General features: G+C 50.3%; 8 protein-coding genes across 8 annotated transcripts; 6 read left to right on the plus strand and 2 right to left on the minus strand.

Moving 5' to 3' along the window:
- Positions 1 to 15: 15 nt before the first annotated feature.
- On the minus strand, positions 16 to 1,692 carry FOIG_07085 (uncharacterized protein). The gene is made up of 2 exons (XM_031206458.1): positions 565 to 1,692; positions 16 to 509 (listed from the first exon to the last, which is right to left on the minus strand). Exons 1-2 carry the CDS (start codon positions 1,536 to 1,538, stop codon positions 455 to 457), a joined length of 1,029 nt encoding a protein of 342 aa, XP_031063577.1. The 5' UTR covers positions 1,539 to 1,692; the 3' UTR covers positions 16 to 454.
- A 1,007-nt stretch (positions 1,693 to 2,699) lies between these two features.
- FOIG_07086 (GAF protein) lies at positions 2,700 to 3,492 on the plus strand (the record flags this gene model as incomplete). The annotated part of the gene is made up of 5 exons (XM_031206459.1): positions 2,700 to 2,702; positions 2,770 to 2,874; positions 2,939 to 2,943; positions 2,995 to 3,074; positions 3,140 to 3,492. 5 exons carry the CDS (start codon positions 2,700 to 2,702, stop codon positions 3,490 to 3,492), a joined length of 546 nt encoding a protein of 181 aa, XP_031063578.1.
- Positions 3,493 to 5,212: 1,720 nt separating this feature from the next.
- Positions 5,213 to 8,986, plus strand: FOIG_07087 (uncharacterized protein). Its single transcript, XM_031206460.1, has 2 exons — positions 5,213 to 6,111; positions 6,174 to 8,986. Exons 1-2 carry the CDS (start codon positions 5,882 to 5,884, stop codon positions 8,767 to 8,769), a joined length of 2,826 nt encoding a protein of 941 aa, XP_031063579.1. The 5' UTR covers positions 5,213 to 5,881; the 3' UTR covers positions 8,770 to 8,986.
- A 293-nt stretch (positions 8,987 to 9,279) lies between these two features.
- FOIG_07088 (uncharacterized protein) lies at positions 9,280 to 11,426 on the plus strand. The gene has a single exon (XM_031206461.1). The coding sequence runs from the start codon at positions 9,385 to 9,387 to the stop codon at positions 10,969 to 10,971; it is 1,587 nt and encodes a 528-aa protein (XP_031063580.1). The 5' UTR covers positions 9,280 to 9,384; the 3' UTR covers positions 10,972 to 11,426.
- Positions 11,427 to 12,643: 1,217 nt separating this feature from the next.
- Positions 12,644 to 13,411, plus strand: FOIG_07089 (uncharacterized protein; the record flags this gene model as incomplete). The annotated part of the gene is made up of 1 exon (XM_031206462.1): positions 12,644 to 13,411. The coding sequence occupies one exon, from the start codon at positions 12,644 to 12,646 to the stop codon at positions 13,409 to 13,411; it is 768 nt and encodes a 255-aa protein (XP_031063581.1).
- A 27-nt stretch (positions 13,412 to 13,438) lies between these two features.
- On the plus strand, positions 13,439 to 14,107 carry FOIG_07090 (uncharacterized protein; the record flags this gene model as incomplete). The annotated part of the gene is made up of 1 exon (XM_031206463.1): positions 13,439 to 14,107. One exon carries the CDS (start codon positions 13,439 to 13,441, stop codon positions 14,105 to 14,107), a length of 669 nt encoding a protein of 222 aa, XP_031063582.1.
- A 321-nt stretch (positions 14,108 to 14,428) lies between these two features.
- On the minus strand, positions 14,429 to 15,845 carry FOIG_07091 (uncharacterized protein; the record flags this gene model as incomplete). Its single annotated transcript, XM_031206464.1, has 2 exons — positions 14,429 to 15,254; positions 15,301 to 15,845. The coding sequence occupies 2 exons, from the start codon at positions 15,843 to 15,845 to the stop codon at positions 14,861 to 14,863; spliced, it is 939 nt and encodes a 312-aa protein (XP_031063583.1). The 3' UTR covers positions 14,429 to 14,860.
- Positions 15,846 to 17,445: 1,600 nt separating this feature from the next.
- FOIG_07092 (uncharacterized protein) lies at positions 17,446 to 17,978 on the plus strand (the record flags this gene model as incomplete). Its single annotated transcript, XM_031206465.1, has 2 exons — positions 17,446 to 17,576; positions 17,642 to 17,978. 2 exons carry the CDS (start codon positions 17,446 to 17,448, stop codon positions 17,976 to 17,978), a joined length of 468 nt encoding a protein of 155 aa, XP_031063584.1.
- Positions 17,979 to 18,203: the final 225 nt, after the last annotated feature.

Raw genomic sequence — 18,203 nt, forward strand, 5'->3', positions numbered from 1 at the left:
GGGGGTAGCTCCCAAACACTCAATGGCCGAGTCAGTCATCGGCAGAAGGTGACCACGTGCTTTTTGCCAATTCAATCCAAGTCATCTATTAACTACAACCGATCAACTCGGAACCTAGACTCCATCTGTGGCTCAAATACGTGCGTGGGTTATGAAGCTGACATGGACGGAATCCAAGGTCAGCTTATTATGACATGCTTTTCAGAATGATACTTGAGATCCATGTCAACAGATCTATATGGCCCTTTTCCCTGTATGCTATGGGCGTATTGTCGACTTGGCTACCCACCAGCCAAGATACTGTCAGCGGTTTTAAACTAAGTCGTTCCAAACAGCTGGGATAAGTCACTCAAAAGTCTGTGATTGAGTGGTTTATATTTACACGCGAGAACACCAATTGACTGCTCACTTTTGTCTTCTGTATTGTTCCTAACTTCATATGCTACATTACATCTTATAGTTGCCATTCAGGCACGCCAAAATCTCTATGCTGAGGCCAATTCTCTGGTCTGGTTCCGTGTTAGTCGTGTTTAGTAAAGACGGACGCATACTCGATGCACATACCTGGTCAGGAACAACACTGCCATACGTCGTCTCCTTTCGTCGATATCGTCAGAGGCTGTCAAACGCAGCCAGTCGCCGAGCCACCCCCTCAACTCAGTCTCGCTTTTCCCAAGTGTGTCAATGCCTCGTTCTGCGCATGCAATTCTAAGTTCCTCGTAGTGCAGTCCCATGGGTCCACCATCCTCAACGATATTTCTGTCATCACCCTCCAGATACGCCATACGATATCGTCCCTTGGCCTGCCACATGCCTGGTGGTAGGAAGCCTAAGTGATCCCAGATTGCACCGCTCAGATGCAAGCTCTTGAGGACGTGAGACCGAGCGACTGCCTGGGTGACGCGCGGGCTAAGGACACCATGAGGATGTCTCGCTTCCAACTCATCGAAAGCAGCCTTGCGACGTTGCTCAGCCTTTTCAAGCGCCGTGAAGATCTGCGTCGGTATCCTGCAAGGGTACGGCACTACACTGTCGACGTAGGCAACAACCAGGACAGTGAATTCCCCAATGACAATCAACATAAGCCCGAACAGGGGAAGTCTGATCATATCATGTCGTACTCTCCAGAGAAGAACCCAATCTGCTCTGGAAAACGTCTTTGGGACGTAGTGCGGTCTAAATATCGAGGGTCGGTCATCGACTGGAGTTCGCTGAAGCTTCTCGCGAAGGAGACGTCGGCTCGTCCAGACGTTTTTTATGCCCCCTTTGTAGAATTTTAGGTATCCCTTTCCTAGCTCGAAGTAGTATTTTATCGACGATTCAAAGTCTCGGCGTCGAGGCAGCGTCAGCGGTGGTGGTCGCGTGACATCGGGGGGGTTGACCAGTGGATTCAAGCACTTTGGACCGTCATTGTGGATGGGACGTGATGGTATTCGTAGCACAGCTGGCGATTGTGCAAAGGGGGTGGTCGCCAAGAGTGGCCAACGGCGTGTATTCTGACTGCGCCCACAGAGTCGCCATGCTGCTCGAGAGCTCATGGTCAAGGAGTTTATGGTTGAGACAAGTCTATGCTGGGGATGGGCCCTGGCGGCCAAGAGTCGGAAATTCCAAAATGCACTGCGTCATTGGCCAGGCTGTTAGTTGACGTCGGCGAATTTGGCTTTCCTTCCCTTTTAGGTCCGATCGATTTTCAGGAACCATCATCATAAAAGACAATCCGCTTGCAGCTTGTCATTGGCTAGCCTAAGGTCGGGAATACCTAGTAAATTTGTCATGGTATTGTAGCGACTTCATTTCGCTCTGCTATCCCCTATTTGTTTGTCTTCATAATTGTGTCCCTTTGTCCCATGAGTGCAGCTTGTGTGGATTTCAATTCATAGACAACCTAAATATGTATCCTCAACGAAACATAAATCTCAACGCACGACAAGCAATTATCAATATGCTTTCTTAACTCTTTCGTTACACGTTTTACACTAACGGCTTTGCTTTTGGGTCATCTTCCCCGGCTCAACAACCGGACTACCCTGAAGAAGATGTCTCACAGTATTGAAGATGTAGCAATTTTCCCCAGAATAAGAGAAATCATCCGATTTCCCTAGCAAGCATGGCTTGAGTCCAGCCCTAGGAAAGCTGAAGAGTGCCATCAGAGCCTACAAGATAATGGATCGATTATCGGGGAGTTTGAACCAGCCACCGTAATGCCTAATTATTGCAACTTCAGCTTCACCCTTCAACCAACCTCTTATTACCTGACTACTGGGTCTGTCAGGCCCTAATTTTCGCCAACCAGATCTAACGGAACATCATGATGAGGTTGTTTGATGTCTTTCAGTTGGCGGTCGGCTCCAGATACGACATATAACCCCATCGTGGGTCTTAGCCATTAAGTTTATATCTAAGTATATAGCTACAGAACGTATTTGCATGGCAATAGGTGACATTTGAGGCTTATTATCGAACTGTGATTTTGTTGGTTGAATTGCTGGCATCAAAGCCGCTAAAATGACACGCAAATTTTAGCGGGGAGTATCAAATTCATCCTGGTGATCGAGTCCCGTCAACTCCACCAAGTTTCTGATTATCAACTTCGAAATTTCTTCTAGAACATATTCGTCTATGCTATCGAATCTCCGAAAGCTGTATTGATCCGTAGTATCCCGCGGGAAGGAAGTTATTCGAAAATTCCAACGGGCAAGATGGTTTGTTCACACCTAAGTTTTTTTTAGTCAAGCAAGGTCTCATCATAAATTGACTTTGCTCTTGCAGGTTCACGCTGATGCATCAAACTTTGCCGACGGCATAACAAAGGAGGACGCCTATGAGCAAGTGCTCTGGCAGGCTGAGGGCCTGATCACTGACCAGCGTAACTGGGTTCGTCAAACAATCTCGGTTGCCGGAACTATTGGACTTACCTTCTAACTCATTCTTGTAACAGGTCTGGTATGGAGATTAAGAGCTCGCTGGTTCAGGCCATCGCTAACAGTTCAACAGCAACCTTTCAAATGCTGCTTCCCTATTGTGGCACGCATATAAATCTCTGGAATCACCGAGCAAAGATGTGAACTGGGCTGGTATGTCACAAACCCCGAGTCCCAGAACACAAGCAGTAACGACGACATGTTGTGTTCAACTACAGGCTTTTACGTCCTTGACAAATCATCCCAAGATCCGCAGCTCATTCTGGGCCCCTTCCAGGGAAAGGTTGCCTGCCAGACTATCAAGTTCGGTAAAGGCGTTTGCGGAGCAGCAGCAGCGACCCAAGAGACACAGCTAGTCCGAGACGTGGAGGAGTTTCCGGGACATATTGCTTGTGATGGAGACAGCAAGAGCGAGATCGTCGTGCCTATTGTGGTTGTTCAGGACGACGGTTCGAAGAAGCTGGTGGCTATCATCGACATCGACTGTGCTGAGCTGAACGGTTTCGACGAGGTTGACAAGGCCCATCTCGAGCAACTGGCAGCTCTCCTTGCCAAGAGCTGTGACTGGTAGCGATATTATACAAAAGCAACAGGGTAGAACCACCAACGCCAAATTTCCCCGGAATATCCGTAGACGCTCCTTCTCCCTTTTTGAAATTGAGTTCGTGTTGATTTGCGCCGCAGAGGTAGCGTTCGAACCGTCATTATCTCTAACAAAACTGCACATCCGTCGTTGTCTCAATTCTGTTTCTTACCCACTTATATCAGAAATGAGGATAGTGGTGGAACACGAAGGCTTAGAGCGCTACGGTATGATAGGCCTTTTGCGTGAAACATGGGCATACTGCTGTCGGCGTAATTGGAGTGATGGATTTAGTAGTTCAGGAATTCATACTCGAGACAGTTGAGGGGTGTGACACTATGTCGTTGTCTCCCATGGCAACAGGGTACCTTTAACGCCGCAAACATTCTGTGACATCAAACCCGATCCGGTATCATGATGATGAAAGGCTGAAATAAGTTGTTTCTAGCAAATTCAGCCAGCCAAGGAACAGGATGATGCAGAGTCTAGTGGCACCAGTCAGTGGGTCAATCGGTAGAGCCGATCTCGTCAGGGACGTTGTTCCAATTGGACTCGAAGAGGTTGAGGACGGTTATTCCAACATCAAGGGCCAACTAATGAAGAGTGACATGCTCGTGAGGAGCAGGGGTCTTTCAACGTCCAGCCCATTATCCCGGTTCTGCTTTTGGGTTTAAGGGCGCCTCAGCGGTTTGTCCTTGGGCCCGCAGTCTAGATGGGCCTCTGGAGCGCACGATCATGCTTTCATAAGGTCCTGAGGTTAGTTCCTGTTTGCTTGAGCGGGATTACTCGCTTTGCGTAACCGAACTTGGTAGGAAAAACCAAATAACCAAGGCCGTACCGATCATGGTCTGAGCACTAACCAAGGGATATCAGGAGATCCATCATCACTGTTAATTCAAGTTACTATGTAACAGTATGGAATGAATCGAGCGAGTGGAACGTCAACGTCAGCCTACGGCTTGGCAATCGCGAGTCCGAGGGAGTATGTATCTGGAGGATTGGATGTACGCAATAACTGTGTGGCTGTGACCATGACTTCGCCAAACACGCGCGTACCATTTCCATTTTCTACATATTCCCGAATGTGGTGTGGTGAATGAGTAAAAGGCAGTGCAGCCATTGGAGGATCATGAGTTCAGCTCGAATGGTCTCTCTTAGGACGAGGCGAGCTAGGTAACGTATTCAGTTGAAACCATTGGGTCTGCCCGTCTTCGTGCCTGTTCCTGAATTGTCGAAGGGACCGGAGCCACTTCACCTCAGTCATTCCGTCCCTGAATGATCCATGATCCCCTGAATCGGATGGGAGCGGGAGGTCGGAAGAGACATCGACATCGGCATCGACTTGGACCGCATTGCATTGCATTGATACCTGTAAGGTAGACTCTGCCCTATCATGACGCGACCTCACCGTCTCTGCTTGCCATCCGCCATCCAATTCTCACTATCAACAACTGCCAAGGACCCAATCCCCTGGACGCGCCAAAACTTTAGAACTCCCCTGTTAATCTGGGCATAGATTCCCTGTAAATCCCCCAGAGGTGTTTGGCGAATAAGCGGCTCTAGGGGTAGATTCATCCCCTGCAGCAGTTGCACCAGCCTCCCCGTTTCCAGCCCAAGCCCAGCCTCCCGTCAGAGGCTCCACTCGAATTGTTCCACAGAGCCCCACTGGACTACCGCTTTCGGCCCCCAACCACACGCAAGCCAGACGTATACAACGTCTTGATATCCTGCTTCATCGCGTTCCTGTTCATTTGTCACAGAGAGAGAAGACTTCTTCCTTCTCTTGCTCTCACACACACTCTCTTGAACCACAAAGGTTTACTAACCTCACAGCTCCTCTACACTATTCTGGATTGCTCAGACTCTCAAGAGCAATTCGGTTTGGTGCGGTTTCTAGTCGCGAGCAGCTCTCTGTCTATCATTCCGTCATCACTCTAGCTGCATTACTCGGCCTGTTTTGTTTTCCAGTCTTGACTCGATTAATTTCATACCCAACCCAAACTCCGGAGCGGAAAGTTCACTATTCGAAAGTTTAATTCCACCTCATACTCGAATTCCTTCCAGCCTCGCCTGGTACTGTCAGTCAACGCCTTCTGGTCCGTTTCAAACCTTACCCTTCGTCTTCTCAACTCTTCATTTGCTGGTCTTTCCATCATCTTTGTTCGATTCGATTTCTCTACCAGGCGTCGCCTTTGCTTTGCGCTAGTCCATTAGTCGTTCCTGACACCAACTCAACTTTCGAGTTACCCAAATCGAGCTATCTTTGGTCAATAGCAGCAATTGCTCATGTAAACAAACCTGGCCTGGATTTAGCAACCACCTCATTCTTTAACCCTCCCACTGCTTTCTTACTCGGGCGCTGGTGCGTATAGCTGTAATGGCAGCCAAGGTCAAGAATCTTATGAGCGCAGCGCACACTGCGGGCATCTTTGCCGACATTGCGGTGGACGGCCCAGAGATTGGAACCCTGGTCGCTATCGTCGATCGGGCCAAGAACTTGCCGAACCGCAAGACGATCGGGAAGCAGGACCCTTACTGCGCAGCCAGATTAGGAAAGGAAGCCAGGAAGACAACGACAGATGTCAGAGGTGGACAAACACCAAAATGGTAAGATCTAGCAGCAAACGGGGAGCTTATCGAAGGCAAGTTGAGACTAATCGGTGCAATAGGGATCAAGAACTTCGTTTCACAGTCCATGACTGCCCGGATTACTACCAACTCAAGCTATCCATCTTCACAGACGATAAGCGGACAGACCTGATTGGAGAGTCCTGGATAGACCTCAGAGGAATCATTGTGCCTGGGGGCGGCCAAAATGACTTTTGGCAAACATTAACTTGCAAAGGCAAATATGCTGGAGAGATTCGAGTTGAAATCACTTTCTACGATACTCGACCAAAGCCAGACAAGCCCGCACCGAAACAAAAGCAAATTGCACCCGCTGAACCTGATCAGGGTTCTGTCAAACAAAGAACGCCCGTTAAGAGACGTCCTTTGCCGTCTGATCCTGTTACTGGCGAGGCTCCAGCTGTGACTCCTCCAGCCCCTGTTCCAGCTCCAACAACAGCACCCCAACCAGCTCCCTTAGCGGCGCCTACAGCAACACCTACCGGTCCGGATCACCGCACGCCTGTGCGAACTCACGGCAAACAAGCCTCGCACTCAGGAAGCTTTGTCCCAACACAGTCCCCTTTGCAAGCTGTCGAGTACAACACACCGCCGTCACACTCATCACGCCGTCACACGGAGCAATATTTCCCATCTCCACATGGGCCTGTCCCACAGGAGTATATAACACCAAACCGTGAGGCACCCCGCCAGTCGCGGAGGTCGATGGTTCCTTATGAGGGAGCCCACCAGCAGTACGATGAGCGGGAGTATAGTTCAAGATACACACCACAACAAGAGCTGATGGACCCTCGAGTTCAATACTCTCCTCAACCAGATCAAATGGATCCTCGAGGCCATTACTCTCCTCAACAGGATCCCTATCAGCAGCCTCCGCCATTATTGGACGATCCCAGGCAGTACTCGCCAGTAGAAAATGAACGTCCTCCACCACCACCCGCGCACAGGAGTAGACACAACAGCACAGGCCAGGAACTTGTGCCGAGAGGAAGCTTCGATACGTCACCAAACAAGATGCCACAGATGAGACATGACGTTTTGAGACATGAAGCTCAGAGACAGTCAATGGTGGCTTATCCTGGACGCCCGGCATTTCGGGCGTATGATTCAGCCCCGGCCGCCAATCAATCCACCCCACCAAACACAAACAGCTATGATAGCTTACCGAGACATAGCTCTTATGACGCCAGTTATGATCCCCATTACAGATCTATGCAGCCCACAGTTGAGGATGTCCCTGAAGCCTCAGGCCCCCCTGGTCAGAACTTTGCCCAAAATGGCTTACAGTTCCAGCGTTCTGATGAGCTTTGCTTCGATGACAACCCCAGCCCTGCACCTCTCGTCCTGCGGCGATCTCCCGTTCCTGCTCCGGCCCCATTCCGGGACGATTACTCGCCATCGCACGCCCCCCAAGATTACCACAACCCTGAGGACTGGCAGGTGACGGTGTCACCATCTCATGGTCGAGGCTATCCAAGAAACACCGGGGATAATTCTTATTATCCTCAGAGTGGCCAAGGTCATTACCAAGGCCACTCGACTGACATGACTGTCGCGCATAGGCAAAGCCCACACAACTATGCGCCGCCGCCTCTCCCAGCAGCTCTCGTACCGGGTTTGGATGCAAACCAGTCTCAGGAATTGACGGATCTTATATATGAGGACCGCCGGCATGACCGAAGACAGCATTCTCAGAGCATGTCCAGCATGCACACGCCTCCTCGAGGACGCCCTAGGAACGAGTCGTTCCAAGAATACAACCAGCCGCCACCCGAGCATGCTTATGCTGTTCAGCCTTACAACCGGCGGGCTATCACTTACAACCCGCCGGAGCAACAAATTGTAAAACCTCGAGCCATATCGCCCGACCCACGCACAAGCCCCAACACACAGCACAGGATCAAGCGTAAATCGGTCAGTCCTGCGCCACCGCTCGAAGATCAGAGGAGAAAGTCGGATATCCCTTTCGGACCAGACTCGTATGATGCATTGAACCCCAGCCTTGTTTCGTCCAAAGACGGAGCAAGCCCATCACCGGATTTCTTGGACGAGGAGCCAAAGAAAATCATCACATACGACGGACGGGAGATTGATCCTTCTGACCATCTTCCTATGGAGACATGGGCCCCTGAACCGGAGAAGAAGCAACCGGAGTCTACCCCCAGCGAAACACGCTCGCGCCCTCCGCTATCAGGGGCACAACCAATGCCTCCAAGCACTCGAAGGCCACCTCGTAGTGGGCGTCATTCGATGTCTGCCGTCAACCCATCTTATTCATTCTCCGATGAACCACGCACACCCCCACAGGCCGGTCGCACCCGTCTTCAGAAGCGCACTAACCGCACTTCGGCTGGCAACTCCCCAGCAGCCTCTAGTCCACTGGCTCCGATTTCTAAGGATAATTACCAGGAGAGGGCTCCATACGGAAATGCTTCGCTTCGCGGCCTACCCCGTGCAGGAACATGGGACTTTGAAGACGAGAATCGGGGTGCATATGGTGGCCCTCCCATTCCAGCCAAGATTCCTCTGCCCATGATGAGCGGTGCCAACGGCACAGGGCAGGAGTTAGCATTAGTGCAGGAGATGCAGCGAATTGATATTGGGACAGGCAGGTCCCGACGCAGGGGAGGATACTAAATCAACGAAGGTAACGAGACCTAGAGGGAATGTATAATATTATATCCACGGTAGTAATGATTTCGGCGTTGGAATAAGGCAACACTTGGGAGGATGCGTAAGGTAATGCTGGAGTTTTATGCATTGATATCAAGAAAATTGTTCAAAATTAGAAACCAATTCATATATATATATATGTACCATTTAGATTTGTTTCATTCCAAACGTCACCCTCGCAGCCACCAAGCACAAGGACTAGACTACGTGAAATGACAAAGGATCTAATGATGGATCTCTTGCAGAAGCTTCATACAAATACCTAAGAGTACCCAAGGTACCTATAATACCTTAGTTACTTATGTTACCTCCTAGGTGACATCGTATCTCCATTGGATGTGCTCAAGGTTTTATTTTTCAAGGAGACAATCGCAAGAGAATTGTATGGAGGTCTACAGTGGAGCTCATGCTAAACGATATTAACCTAAAAAGGGTTAGCGCTCCCCCAAAAGTCCTTACCTACCTTAGCCATCAGAATTCTTTATCTTATCAGGTTCTGAAAAAAAATCATGGCGACTTTCAAGGCAGTTGAATTCTAAACACCACCACTGTGAAAGCCCGTCATCGCGATACTCGACAATGGCTGCTCAGGTGGGACCTCTACCACAGCTTAAGCTGCCTTCGGGCCCTACGCCAATCACTGCGGAACAACGATACTGGAAGACCTTCAAGAACCAGCTTCTGATTCCGTCACCAACGTCGTATCCTGTCGTTCACATCTCGGCCAATAACGATTCTTTCGCAGTCACCACAGGCACACGCATCCAGATCTACTCGAATCGAACGCGCAAGCTTCAAAAGACTATTACACGCTTCGGCGACGTTGCACGTAGCGGTGAGATTAGGAAAGATGGAAGGGTACTGGCGGCTGGTGATGATACGGGAAAGATTCAGGTCTTCGATGTCAATTCTAGGGCGATCCTCAAGACATGGACGCAGCATAAGCAGCCAGTCTGGACAACCAAGTTCTCACCGACTGAGCTGACGACCTTGTTGAGCGCAAGCGACGATAGAACTGTGCGACTTTGGGATCTCCCAAGCAACGACCCGACGACTACATTTGTTGGTCACTCAGACTACGTTCGATGCGCCAACTTCATGCCTGGCACTATGTCCAACATGATTGTCTCTGGAAGCTACGACTCGACCGTCAAGCTTTGGGACCCCAGGGCAGGAAGCAACAGCGCGGTCATGACTTTCAAGCATGCCGCGCCTATTGAAGACGTGCTGTCTATGCCCACCGGAACCGCAGTTCTTGCAGCTGCGGGTGAATCGATCAGCGTTCTCGACCTTGTTGCCGCGCGCCCTCTGCACATGATCACCAACCACCAGAAGACAGTCACTTCTCTCAGCCTCGCGACCAATGGTCGACGACTTGTTAGTGGTGGCCTCGAGGGTCATGTCAAAGTCTTCGAAACGACTGGATGGAATGTTGTCTCGAGCACCAAGTACCAATCTCCCGTTCTGTCTGTCAAGGTCATCCCTTCTAGTGATGATGCCGATTCAAGCGACCGACATCTAGCAGTTGGTATGCAGTCTGGTGTTCTCAGTGTGCGAACCCGCCTCACTGGAGCTGAGGCCAACAGAGAAGCTGAACGGGAGAAGGAAATGGCTGCTCTGGTTGCTGGAACCATTGAAGCCCATGACGCCAAACGTAAGAAGCGGAAGAGGAGAGTTACTGCTGCAAAGAAGCTAGATATGGTTGGCGAGGGGGCCGATGTTGTCATCGCAAACGAGTCTCGCACATACAAGAAAAAAGAGCGCCCGTGGCAGAGCGACCTACGACATGCTCGATATGCGCGTGCACTCGATCAGGTCCTCGACAAAGACTCACCTGAGCATTCCCCCCTCAACGTGCTTACCCTACTCCTGGCCCTCCGCCATCGGAGCGCTCTCCAGGATGCCTTGGAGTCTCGAGACGAGCACACAGTCCAGCCCATCTTGAAATGGGTTTGCAGTCACATCTGCGACCCCCGATATGTTAGTGTCTGCGTGGAAGTTGGTCTTCACCTTCTCGAGCTCTACGCAGAGTTCGTGGGTGGCTCGGCAGAGCTCCATGAGGGCTTCAGGACTTTACACCGCCGAGTTAGGGTCGAGGTGGAGAGAGCCCAAGTAGCATGCCAAACCGGGGGTATGCTTGAGAGCCTAATGGTCGGGACCCTCTAATGGACAGGCACGAAGCGTGCGATATTATATCCCGAGGTTGTTGGGCTCAGTTTGCATTGCGCGTGGCGTTACGGCGGATTAAAATGGGAGTATTGGGATGTGAACTTAGTACGAGGCTTAGGCTTGCTCTTGGAAGAGCGGCCGTAGGGATTGAATGTTAGATGTGTGAGGTCGATATTCACGGAATCGCTATATCCCCGCCATACGACTTATTCACTCTGGTGCAAACCGCGCCTAGATATTTGACTTAGTTTGATCACATTCGGTTTCTTGCATGTGTTATGAGTACAGTATTTGTTTGCCACCGGCATATGTAGCTGCAAATATCTCTCAAGAGACCGACCGTCTTTCAAGTGTCCTATCCCGCCAACCTGAGGTCACTGGCTCCCGATATGTTTCAATACAATCCACTCAGGCTGTGCTTTTCTCCCTAGGAACTAGGTAGGTAACCCAGGTAAGGTAGTGTTCGAATAACATGTTTGCCATGTTTTTGTTTCTTGGTTAGCCCCCTTCCGTCTAATTCCTGTCAGTGCTTGCGGCCTGTGGCACTTGGGTGAATCGCCAGCTGGCAATCACTGGCAAGCAAATACCTCCCGACTTTACAAAGCCGCTTCTTTCCCCCCTTCTTCTTATCATTTTGGACTCCAATATTTTCTCACTTGTTCATATCTCTTCTTTTCTTTGTGGGCTGGCTTCTCAAAACAAAACATTCAACGTCCTTATTGCCACGGATCTTGAGGACGACATACAGATCCTCCGAAACTGGTACCAGGAGCAGACACCCCTTGCAATCGGCAGTGGGGGACTTGCTGGCCAGGAGCCTTTTGTGATCCATGGATAGTCGTTGATACGGTACTGCCTCGTTGAGGCGAGAATTGATTTCGATGGTAGGTTTTCCTCGGAACGCTTCAAGAGCACTATCTGATCTACCACGATAGGTGGCTCTCAGCTCTTGCACGCTTTATATGATTTGGAGCAGTGTCTGGATAAATTCAAGCGGAGAGAGTGTAAATTTGATGTTGTCTTCTCCAGAAATCTTCAGAATATATTTGCGCATGCAAACCGCCCCAAATACGAGCTGACTCGCCGAATTCTGATTTAGCATCTTGCAACATCGGATCTCAATTTCTGTACACTTGAGTTTGATTCCTTCGAGAGCAGATCATGTATGCAATGCATGTCATGCTATGCGGATGATGACAGGGACGGGAGTCCCCAGCAGGCTATTTGTCGACAGCATATGATACGAAAAGTTATCACCAGCGGAAAACATGCTGCTCTGATCGATTCCGTCGCATGGAGAAGCTCGAAGGTGAGCTAACAGTATTGTAACGAGAACCATCGTCCAATCGTCGCACTTCAATTGAGATTGAGATCAAAGGCGCTCGCAAGAAAAAAGATGACGACAGGGTTGCCGACCTCGAAGCATCTATCGATCAGCAATGCGTCCGCTCATTCATCACTCATGCTGCGCAACCCAACTACCGTCTCACTGCAACTCCCTCGGTTGCCGCTGCTGCCGCTTCTGCTGAGTTTGCAGGCAAGCCACCCTCTGTTTAACGGGCTGCTACTGCCAAGGCTGGTGTTCGCGAGCTTCGTCGTCGTGATGATGAGGAAGACCATATGGTTTAACCGAATCAACACTTGGGTCTCCAAGAATGCGAGGACCACGATGACAGTTGGCGCTACAGACAGGAGCCCTGAGCACCGTGGTGTTCACGTCCCCAACCCTCCTGGTACCGAGTCAAACATAGCTTTATACTATGTGGCCACCGCTCGGCAGACGAACCGGCCTCCGGGTCTTGTCAAGCCACATGTCGACTTGAAGACCGGTCGGTACACCGTACGCCCTGTTGGAAGCCTGCGAAACTTCCTGAACCGCTTATTCAGTACTGGCTATTATGACAAGCAGCTCAAGCAGTACGTCCGTGGGAGTATCGCCATCCCAGACTACAAGGGTGTAGGAATCAACATGTACACTATGCCAGATGCATCAACCGGCATGATTGAATGCGACACCGTCACGTTGATGAACTCGCGCGCTGAGTCCCGAAACTTGACTCTGGCAGCTCCTTTCTGGAACTATAGCCACAACTTCCAGAAGGAGCCCGCCAAGGTAAAATTCCACGAGAATTTCCCCGGCCTTGCCCGTGCATACAAGGAATGCGAATTCGATGGTGAAGTTGCACGTCTCGTCGAAACTCTTCAAGATGTCCCTGCTGGCTATGCGTTCTGCACTGGCGGTCCCGGTTCCGGAAAGACTACCACTGTGCACAATATTGTGAAAGCCATCCTTTTTGGTACTGTTGAGAATATCGATATCTCTGACCCTAATGCCGAGCAATGGGAAACTTCTGAAGCACCCGCTGACGACAAGTCTAATCTCCCAGAGATCCCTCAATATGAAGTCGTGCCCATTCCAAGTGGTGCCAACCTTTAGTGCGGAATGTATGCAATCGCCAAGAGCATGTCCCACCAGCTGCCCGATCATGCACCGTCAATCGACGACCTGCGCGATCTTCTCAATGGTCCAGAAATGACTGAGAGAATGGCACCGCTCTTTGACATCGGCCAGTCGAACTTGACAGCCGACCAGATCGCTGCAGTGCTCCAACTTTGGGGTGACCAACGTGGTATCGTGCTCCGACTGAATGTCATCGTCGAGGGAGACCAATTGCAGGTGATCTTTCCCACCGATGATTGCACCACCATTTGGATCCACAACGACCACGCTGTAGAGTTGTCCGGCACTGACTTCAACCACTACTCTGGCGTGAAGCTGGCCGCTGCAACCTCACCTTCTACGGAACTTGATTTGGCCCAGCAAGTTCTGCAGAGCCTTACTCACATCCAAGGCATGGTCAGTGTCCCAGCAGCACTTGATGTGGATGAAGAAGCGCCTGCTCCCCTTACAGAGTACGAAGAGCCCGAGCTTGGCGAGTACAAAAAAGCAGAAGGCTTTGTATCTGCCAAGGATACCGCTGGTAACTCATTTGACCAGAGCTCCAACAAGCCCAGAGCTGCCTGGATTGCCGCCCAGAAAAAGGTCGTTGATGATGCGGCTCATTGCGCATTTCTGCAGTGCCTAACCCCTTTTACCATCGATCTTTCAGTTCAGGGTGGAGTAAAAACATGATAAAAGATTTATGATAAAACTGTCCTAAAGTGATCCTAATGTTATCCTAAGACTACCCTAAGACCATCATAAGTTTATAGCGTTTAGAAGAGCTTATGATGAAGTTTGTTTTAATTAGGATAATCTCCATTCTTAATACATTGGGTACACCATATTCTACCATTCTATTCAACCATCTGCCCCCCCACCAGTTGCCCTCATCAGCATTACCATCATCGCCGGCCTGATCCTGATCATCACTCTCAATAACCTCTTTGACATCTTGATCCTTCTTAACCTCGCGAAGCCCTCGCATAGCATCGCAGAAGTGCTTGCGCATGGCGTTCTTGTGTTTGTCAGGCTTCGCAAAAACATCCTCACGATTGGGCACTGTTCTGCTTGACCCGCTTGGAGCCAGAGAAGTCAACACGTGGAGGCCTTAGAACATCTCGCTGGATGCCATCGTCAGCAGTGACTGGTTCAGAAGCAGATGTCTACTCTGCGCGGGGGCAGTTGCGAGTCGCATGGGATGCTCCATCGCACCGAACACACTTGGGCTGAAATCTGCAGTCGGTGGCAAGGTGACCAGGTTGACAGCAGTTCTGGCACATTAGGTACCAGCGGCAGTGGTCCTTGAGATCAATGACTGCCCTGCGTTCCTCGAGGTAACCAACGAGGTGGTTCAGCAGCCAAGTGACGAGGGTTTTCTTGCCAGGACCAATCACGATGGTACCAAGACGAGCACGAGAAAGAGCGACCGCCATACGGTGGGAATCAGTGATAAACCCCTTCTTTAACAGTGCATACCCAGTCGAGGATGATGATGTTTGCTTCGTGGCTAGGTGAGTCGTCGATAGTTCGGACTTCAACCAGAGTCTTGGGGACTTCGGCCTCAGTCAACTCCAGCAGCAAGAGATCATACATTCGTCTCTGAGCTTTGTATGGAGTCAGGATGAGAATTGACGCGCGCCTGGAGAAGTCACAAGCTTCGACGGTCCCTGCAGCTTGATAGAGTTGGACAATGAGCTGCACCGCGAAGTTGGCGTTGGCGGGGTTCGAGAAACTGTTGCCACTCTTGGTCTCTTCAGAATTGTCGGGTCGAATCAACAATGTCGCTGAGAGGCAGCCCCAGCGTGTGAACTTCTTCTTCACCCAATCGTGGAACTTCCTGCTGGCTTCACAATGTGTTCAGTGAACCACAGTCATGTTCTCACCATAGAACATGGTTTGAGCCTACGAGACGGCGTTGACGCGTGCGCGCTAGAATTCTGCCGCCATTTTCCATACGATGGAAAAGGCTGATCTGCCTCTGGTAGGAGAAGACAGCCTTGAAGTCACGCTGCTCAACAGTGAGTCCGATAGGCGGGAACTGCTGAGTATCGCTGATGTAGACAGAGAACGCAGACTGCCATTGAGCCTGGAGGGCAAGCGATAGATTCTCAGTCCGGCGAGCAGCTTCATCCACGACGATCAGTTGTGGGACGAATTCGGTATGCTGAGCAAACTCAACCAGAGCAACTGGGGTCCCGACCACAATGTCAACTTGTGACACTGCATACTCCATCAGTCTGTGGAACCCAGCTTGATGCTTAACGCGGTTCACAGCGAAGGCATCGGGGTCTTTCTTCTTCTCGTTCCAGGCTACGATGACACCTGGCCAAGTTCGCTTATCGGCTTTTGCGATGCCACGGGCAAACTCAGAGAGATGTGAAGATATGCATAGGATGGTTATCTTCAAATTGGCGAGATCTGAAGGCATCGAGATAGCGAGCCGTTGCCATGGCGATATTGGAGGCGATAGAATGACCCTGGGTCTGGGTAACAACAGATTCCGCGTCGGTTACACGTTGGATATTGCCGAACTCTCGTTTCCATGGCCATTGTTCTCCATGTTGGGCGGGTGGTTGGCGGGCCTACAATGACCACTGGAGTCTGACAGTGATGTCAACTAGTGAGGATGCGAACTCGTCCTGGTGTTTGATACGGTTGGCTGTCAAAGTATCAGTGTCTTCTTGTGACATTGCCAGAGCCTGAGCTACGTGCGATCATGAATAGGTATACGACTTGTCAGAGAACATTGACAAGCAGGATGAATAGTATATGTATGTATATAATATGCTCCGAAAGTTGCTAAGGTGAAGTCAGATGGAGGCGGAAGCCTTGGATTATATACTAAGAATGTTTCCTCCTTGCGTACCTTTGTGTTTGTAGGGAAGTTTGTTGCTGCTTATAACTCTGCCATGACATCGCAAACTGATACTTTTGATGGTCATCGGGGTATTAGGACGAGATGATCTGTGTGAACACTGGTTAGAAACAAACAAAGCCCTGTTCCAGCGCTGATGATATGAAGTAGCTTACAGCCTACGCTACCCAAAGGAGGGAAGAGTTTAGGGCAAGAAGTCAAACGGTTGGAAAAGTCTTATGAAGAGTTTAGGTAAAGAAGTCAGCATTTGCAAAAGGCTTATGAAGAGTTTAGGATGTGGTTGCATAAGGTGCCTAAACCATGTTTGTTGGGGTGAAAGTGTTGGCTAAGATATTTATGAGTCACAATAGAAGTGAAGCTGGCAAGCACTGGCAAGCACTGGCAAATAATATACACAAATGAGCTTTGCCAGATACTGATATAGAGTGATATTGTAGGTCCTGTCATAATCCCCCCGAAAATCCACGGTGCTTTTCAGATGAGCAATAAAGCTGACAGCTGCCAACACTGACCTATCGTTATACCAACAGCCCCCAAAAACAATTCATACAATCAGTGAAAGCAAAAGATTATGGGAGGTGAAAATCACAGACTTGGCCTTGCCCTTCACCACCTTTTCCTCTTCGCAACTTCAACATCCGTGAGGTGCCAACGCCACTCACTTGTTGACATCGTTCGTCCCATACGATCTTCTTTGTTGCCGCCATGTCGGCACGAAGCCCTACCACTATCGCCAATATCATCGGCAGCGATGGTTCTCAGTAGCCTCTGGTTTGTCCTACGGGCTTAGTGGCGGCCGGCCTTCTTCATCTCCACCAAAATACCCAGCATTTCCTTCCCCCGGATTGACTACTGGCCAACGGGGCTTCAAGGCTGTGTTCTCGGGCTGCACTCGTGGATTTGAGACGCTCTGTGTCTGCCGCCGGTATGTCTCGAACAAAAGCAAGCCCGTATCCTTCCACTTGTGTCTAACATAAGCTACTGATCTAGGAATCTCTTCTCAGTCATGGACAACTACCCTTCCTTGACGCTGGTAAAATATGTGATGTTCACAGAGCTATTTCGGGCCTTCCATCCGGGTTCAACAAACGTCACCCCTGAGATGAAAAGGGGTTTGCTGCGGGAGATTCATCGATATTAGGATCCCTCGAGCATGGACCGCATCTTCCGCCCTGCGAAGCCCTCATCTCCGCAGCTCGAGGAGGTTGGAGCCAAAGCCGGATTTTGGAGCGAGAATTTGGAGCAATTCTCAAAGCCTCCGAAAGTATTCGAAAACAAAGGATCGTGAGTGTCCCTTGGAGTCTAGCATTCTACCATTTGGTCGGACCTCAATATCTAACGCTCTGTAGAACATCCAAGGCCAAGGAGAAGAGAGCCAAAGCGATCGCCGAGGATGAATCAAAACGAGGCGAGTCTTGCAAGAAAGGAGAGCCTGTATACCTCACTGTCACTGTTGGCAAAGGGTCCGCTCTGCGCTTCCAATGGAAAGACGCGAAAGGGTCAATCGGGAGCATTGACAAGGTCACATTCGAGCCTGGTTGGGACGTAGACAGAGCCGAATTCGAAGCCAAACTGGCCTACGACAGTTACTGGGGCTACGAGATGGGACAATACAATCACCGACTGGTTGTCTACACAGGCCGTCTACACAGGCCGTCTCATACTCCGAACATCCGCTCAGGCTAAGGCATCTGGAATACCTCTTGCGCACAGCAGCGAGCTTAGTCTCCAAGGTCCCAGGGAGAAGCCGTTAGTTCGAGAGATAGACGAGGCCACGGCAGCAAAGATTCGTCGCTATCAGAAGATGTTCGCTGAGAGAATGGGCGCTTCAAGAGCTGGACAGTCGCATTAGGTTCTTAAGACTGGGCAGATGCTGGGCTTCAGGCGTCTGAGAAACATGAACATGGGTTG

The sequence above is a fragment of the Fusarium odoratissimum genome, assembly GCF_000260195.1.
Source record: "Fusarium odoratissimum NRRL 54006 unplaced genomic scaffold supercont1.10, whole genome shotgun sequence".
Classification (NCBI taxonomy): domain Eukaryota; kingdom Fungi; phylum Ascomycota; class Sordariomycetes; order Hypocreales; family Nectriaceae; genus Fusarium; species Fusarium odoratissimum.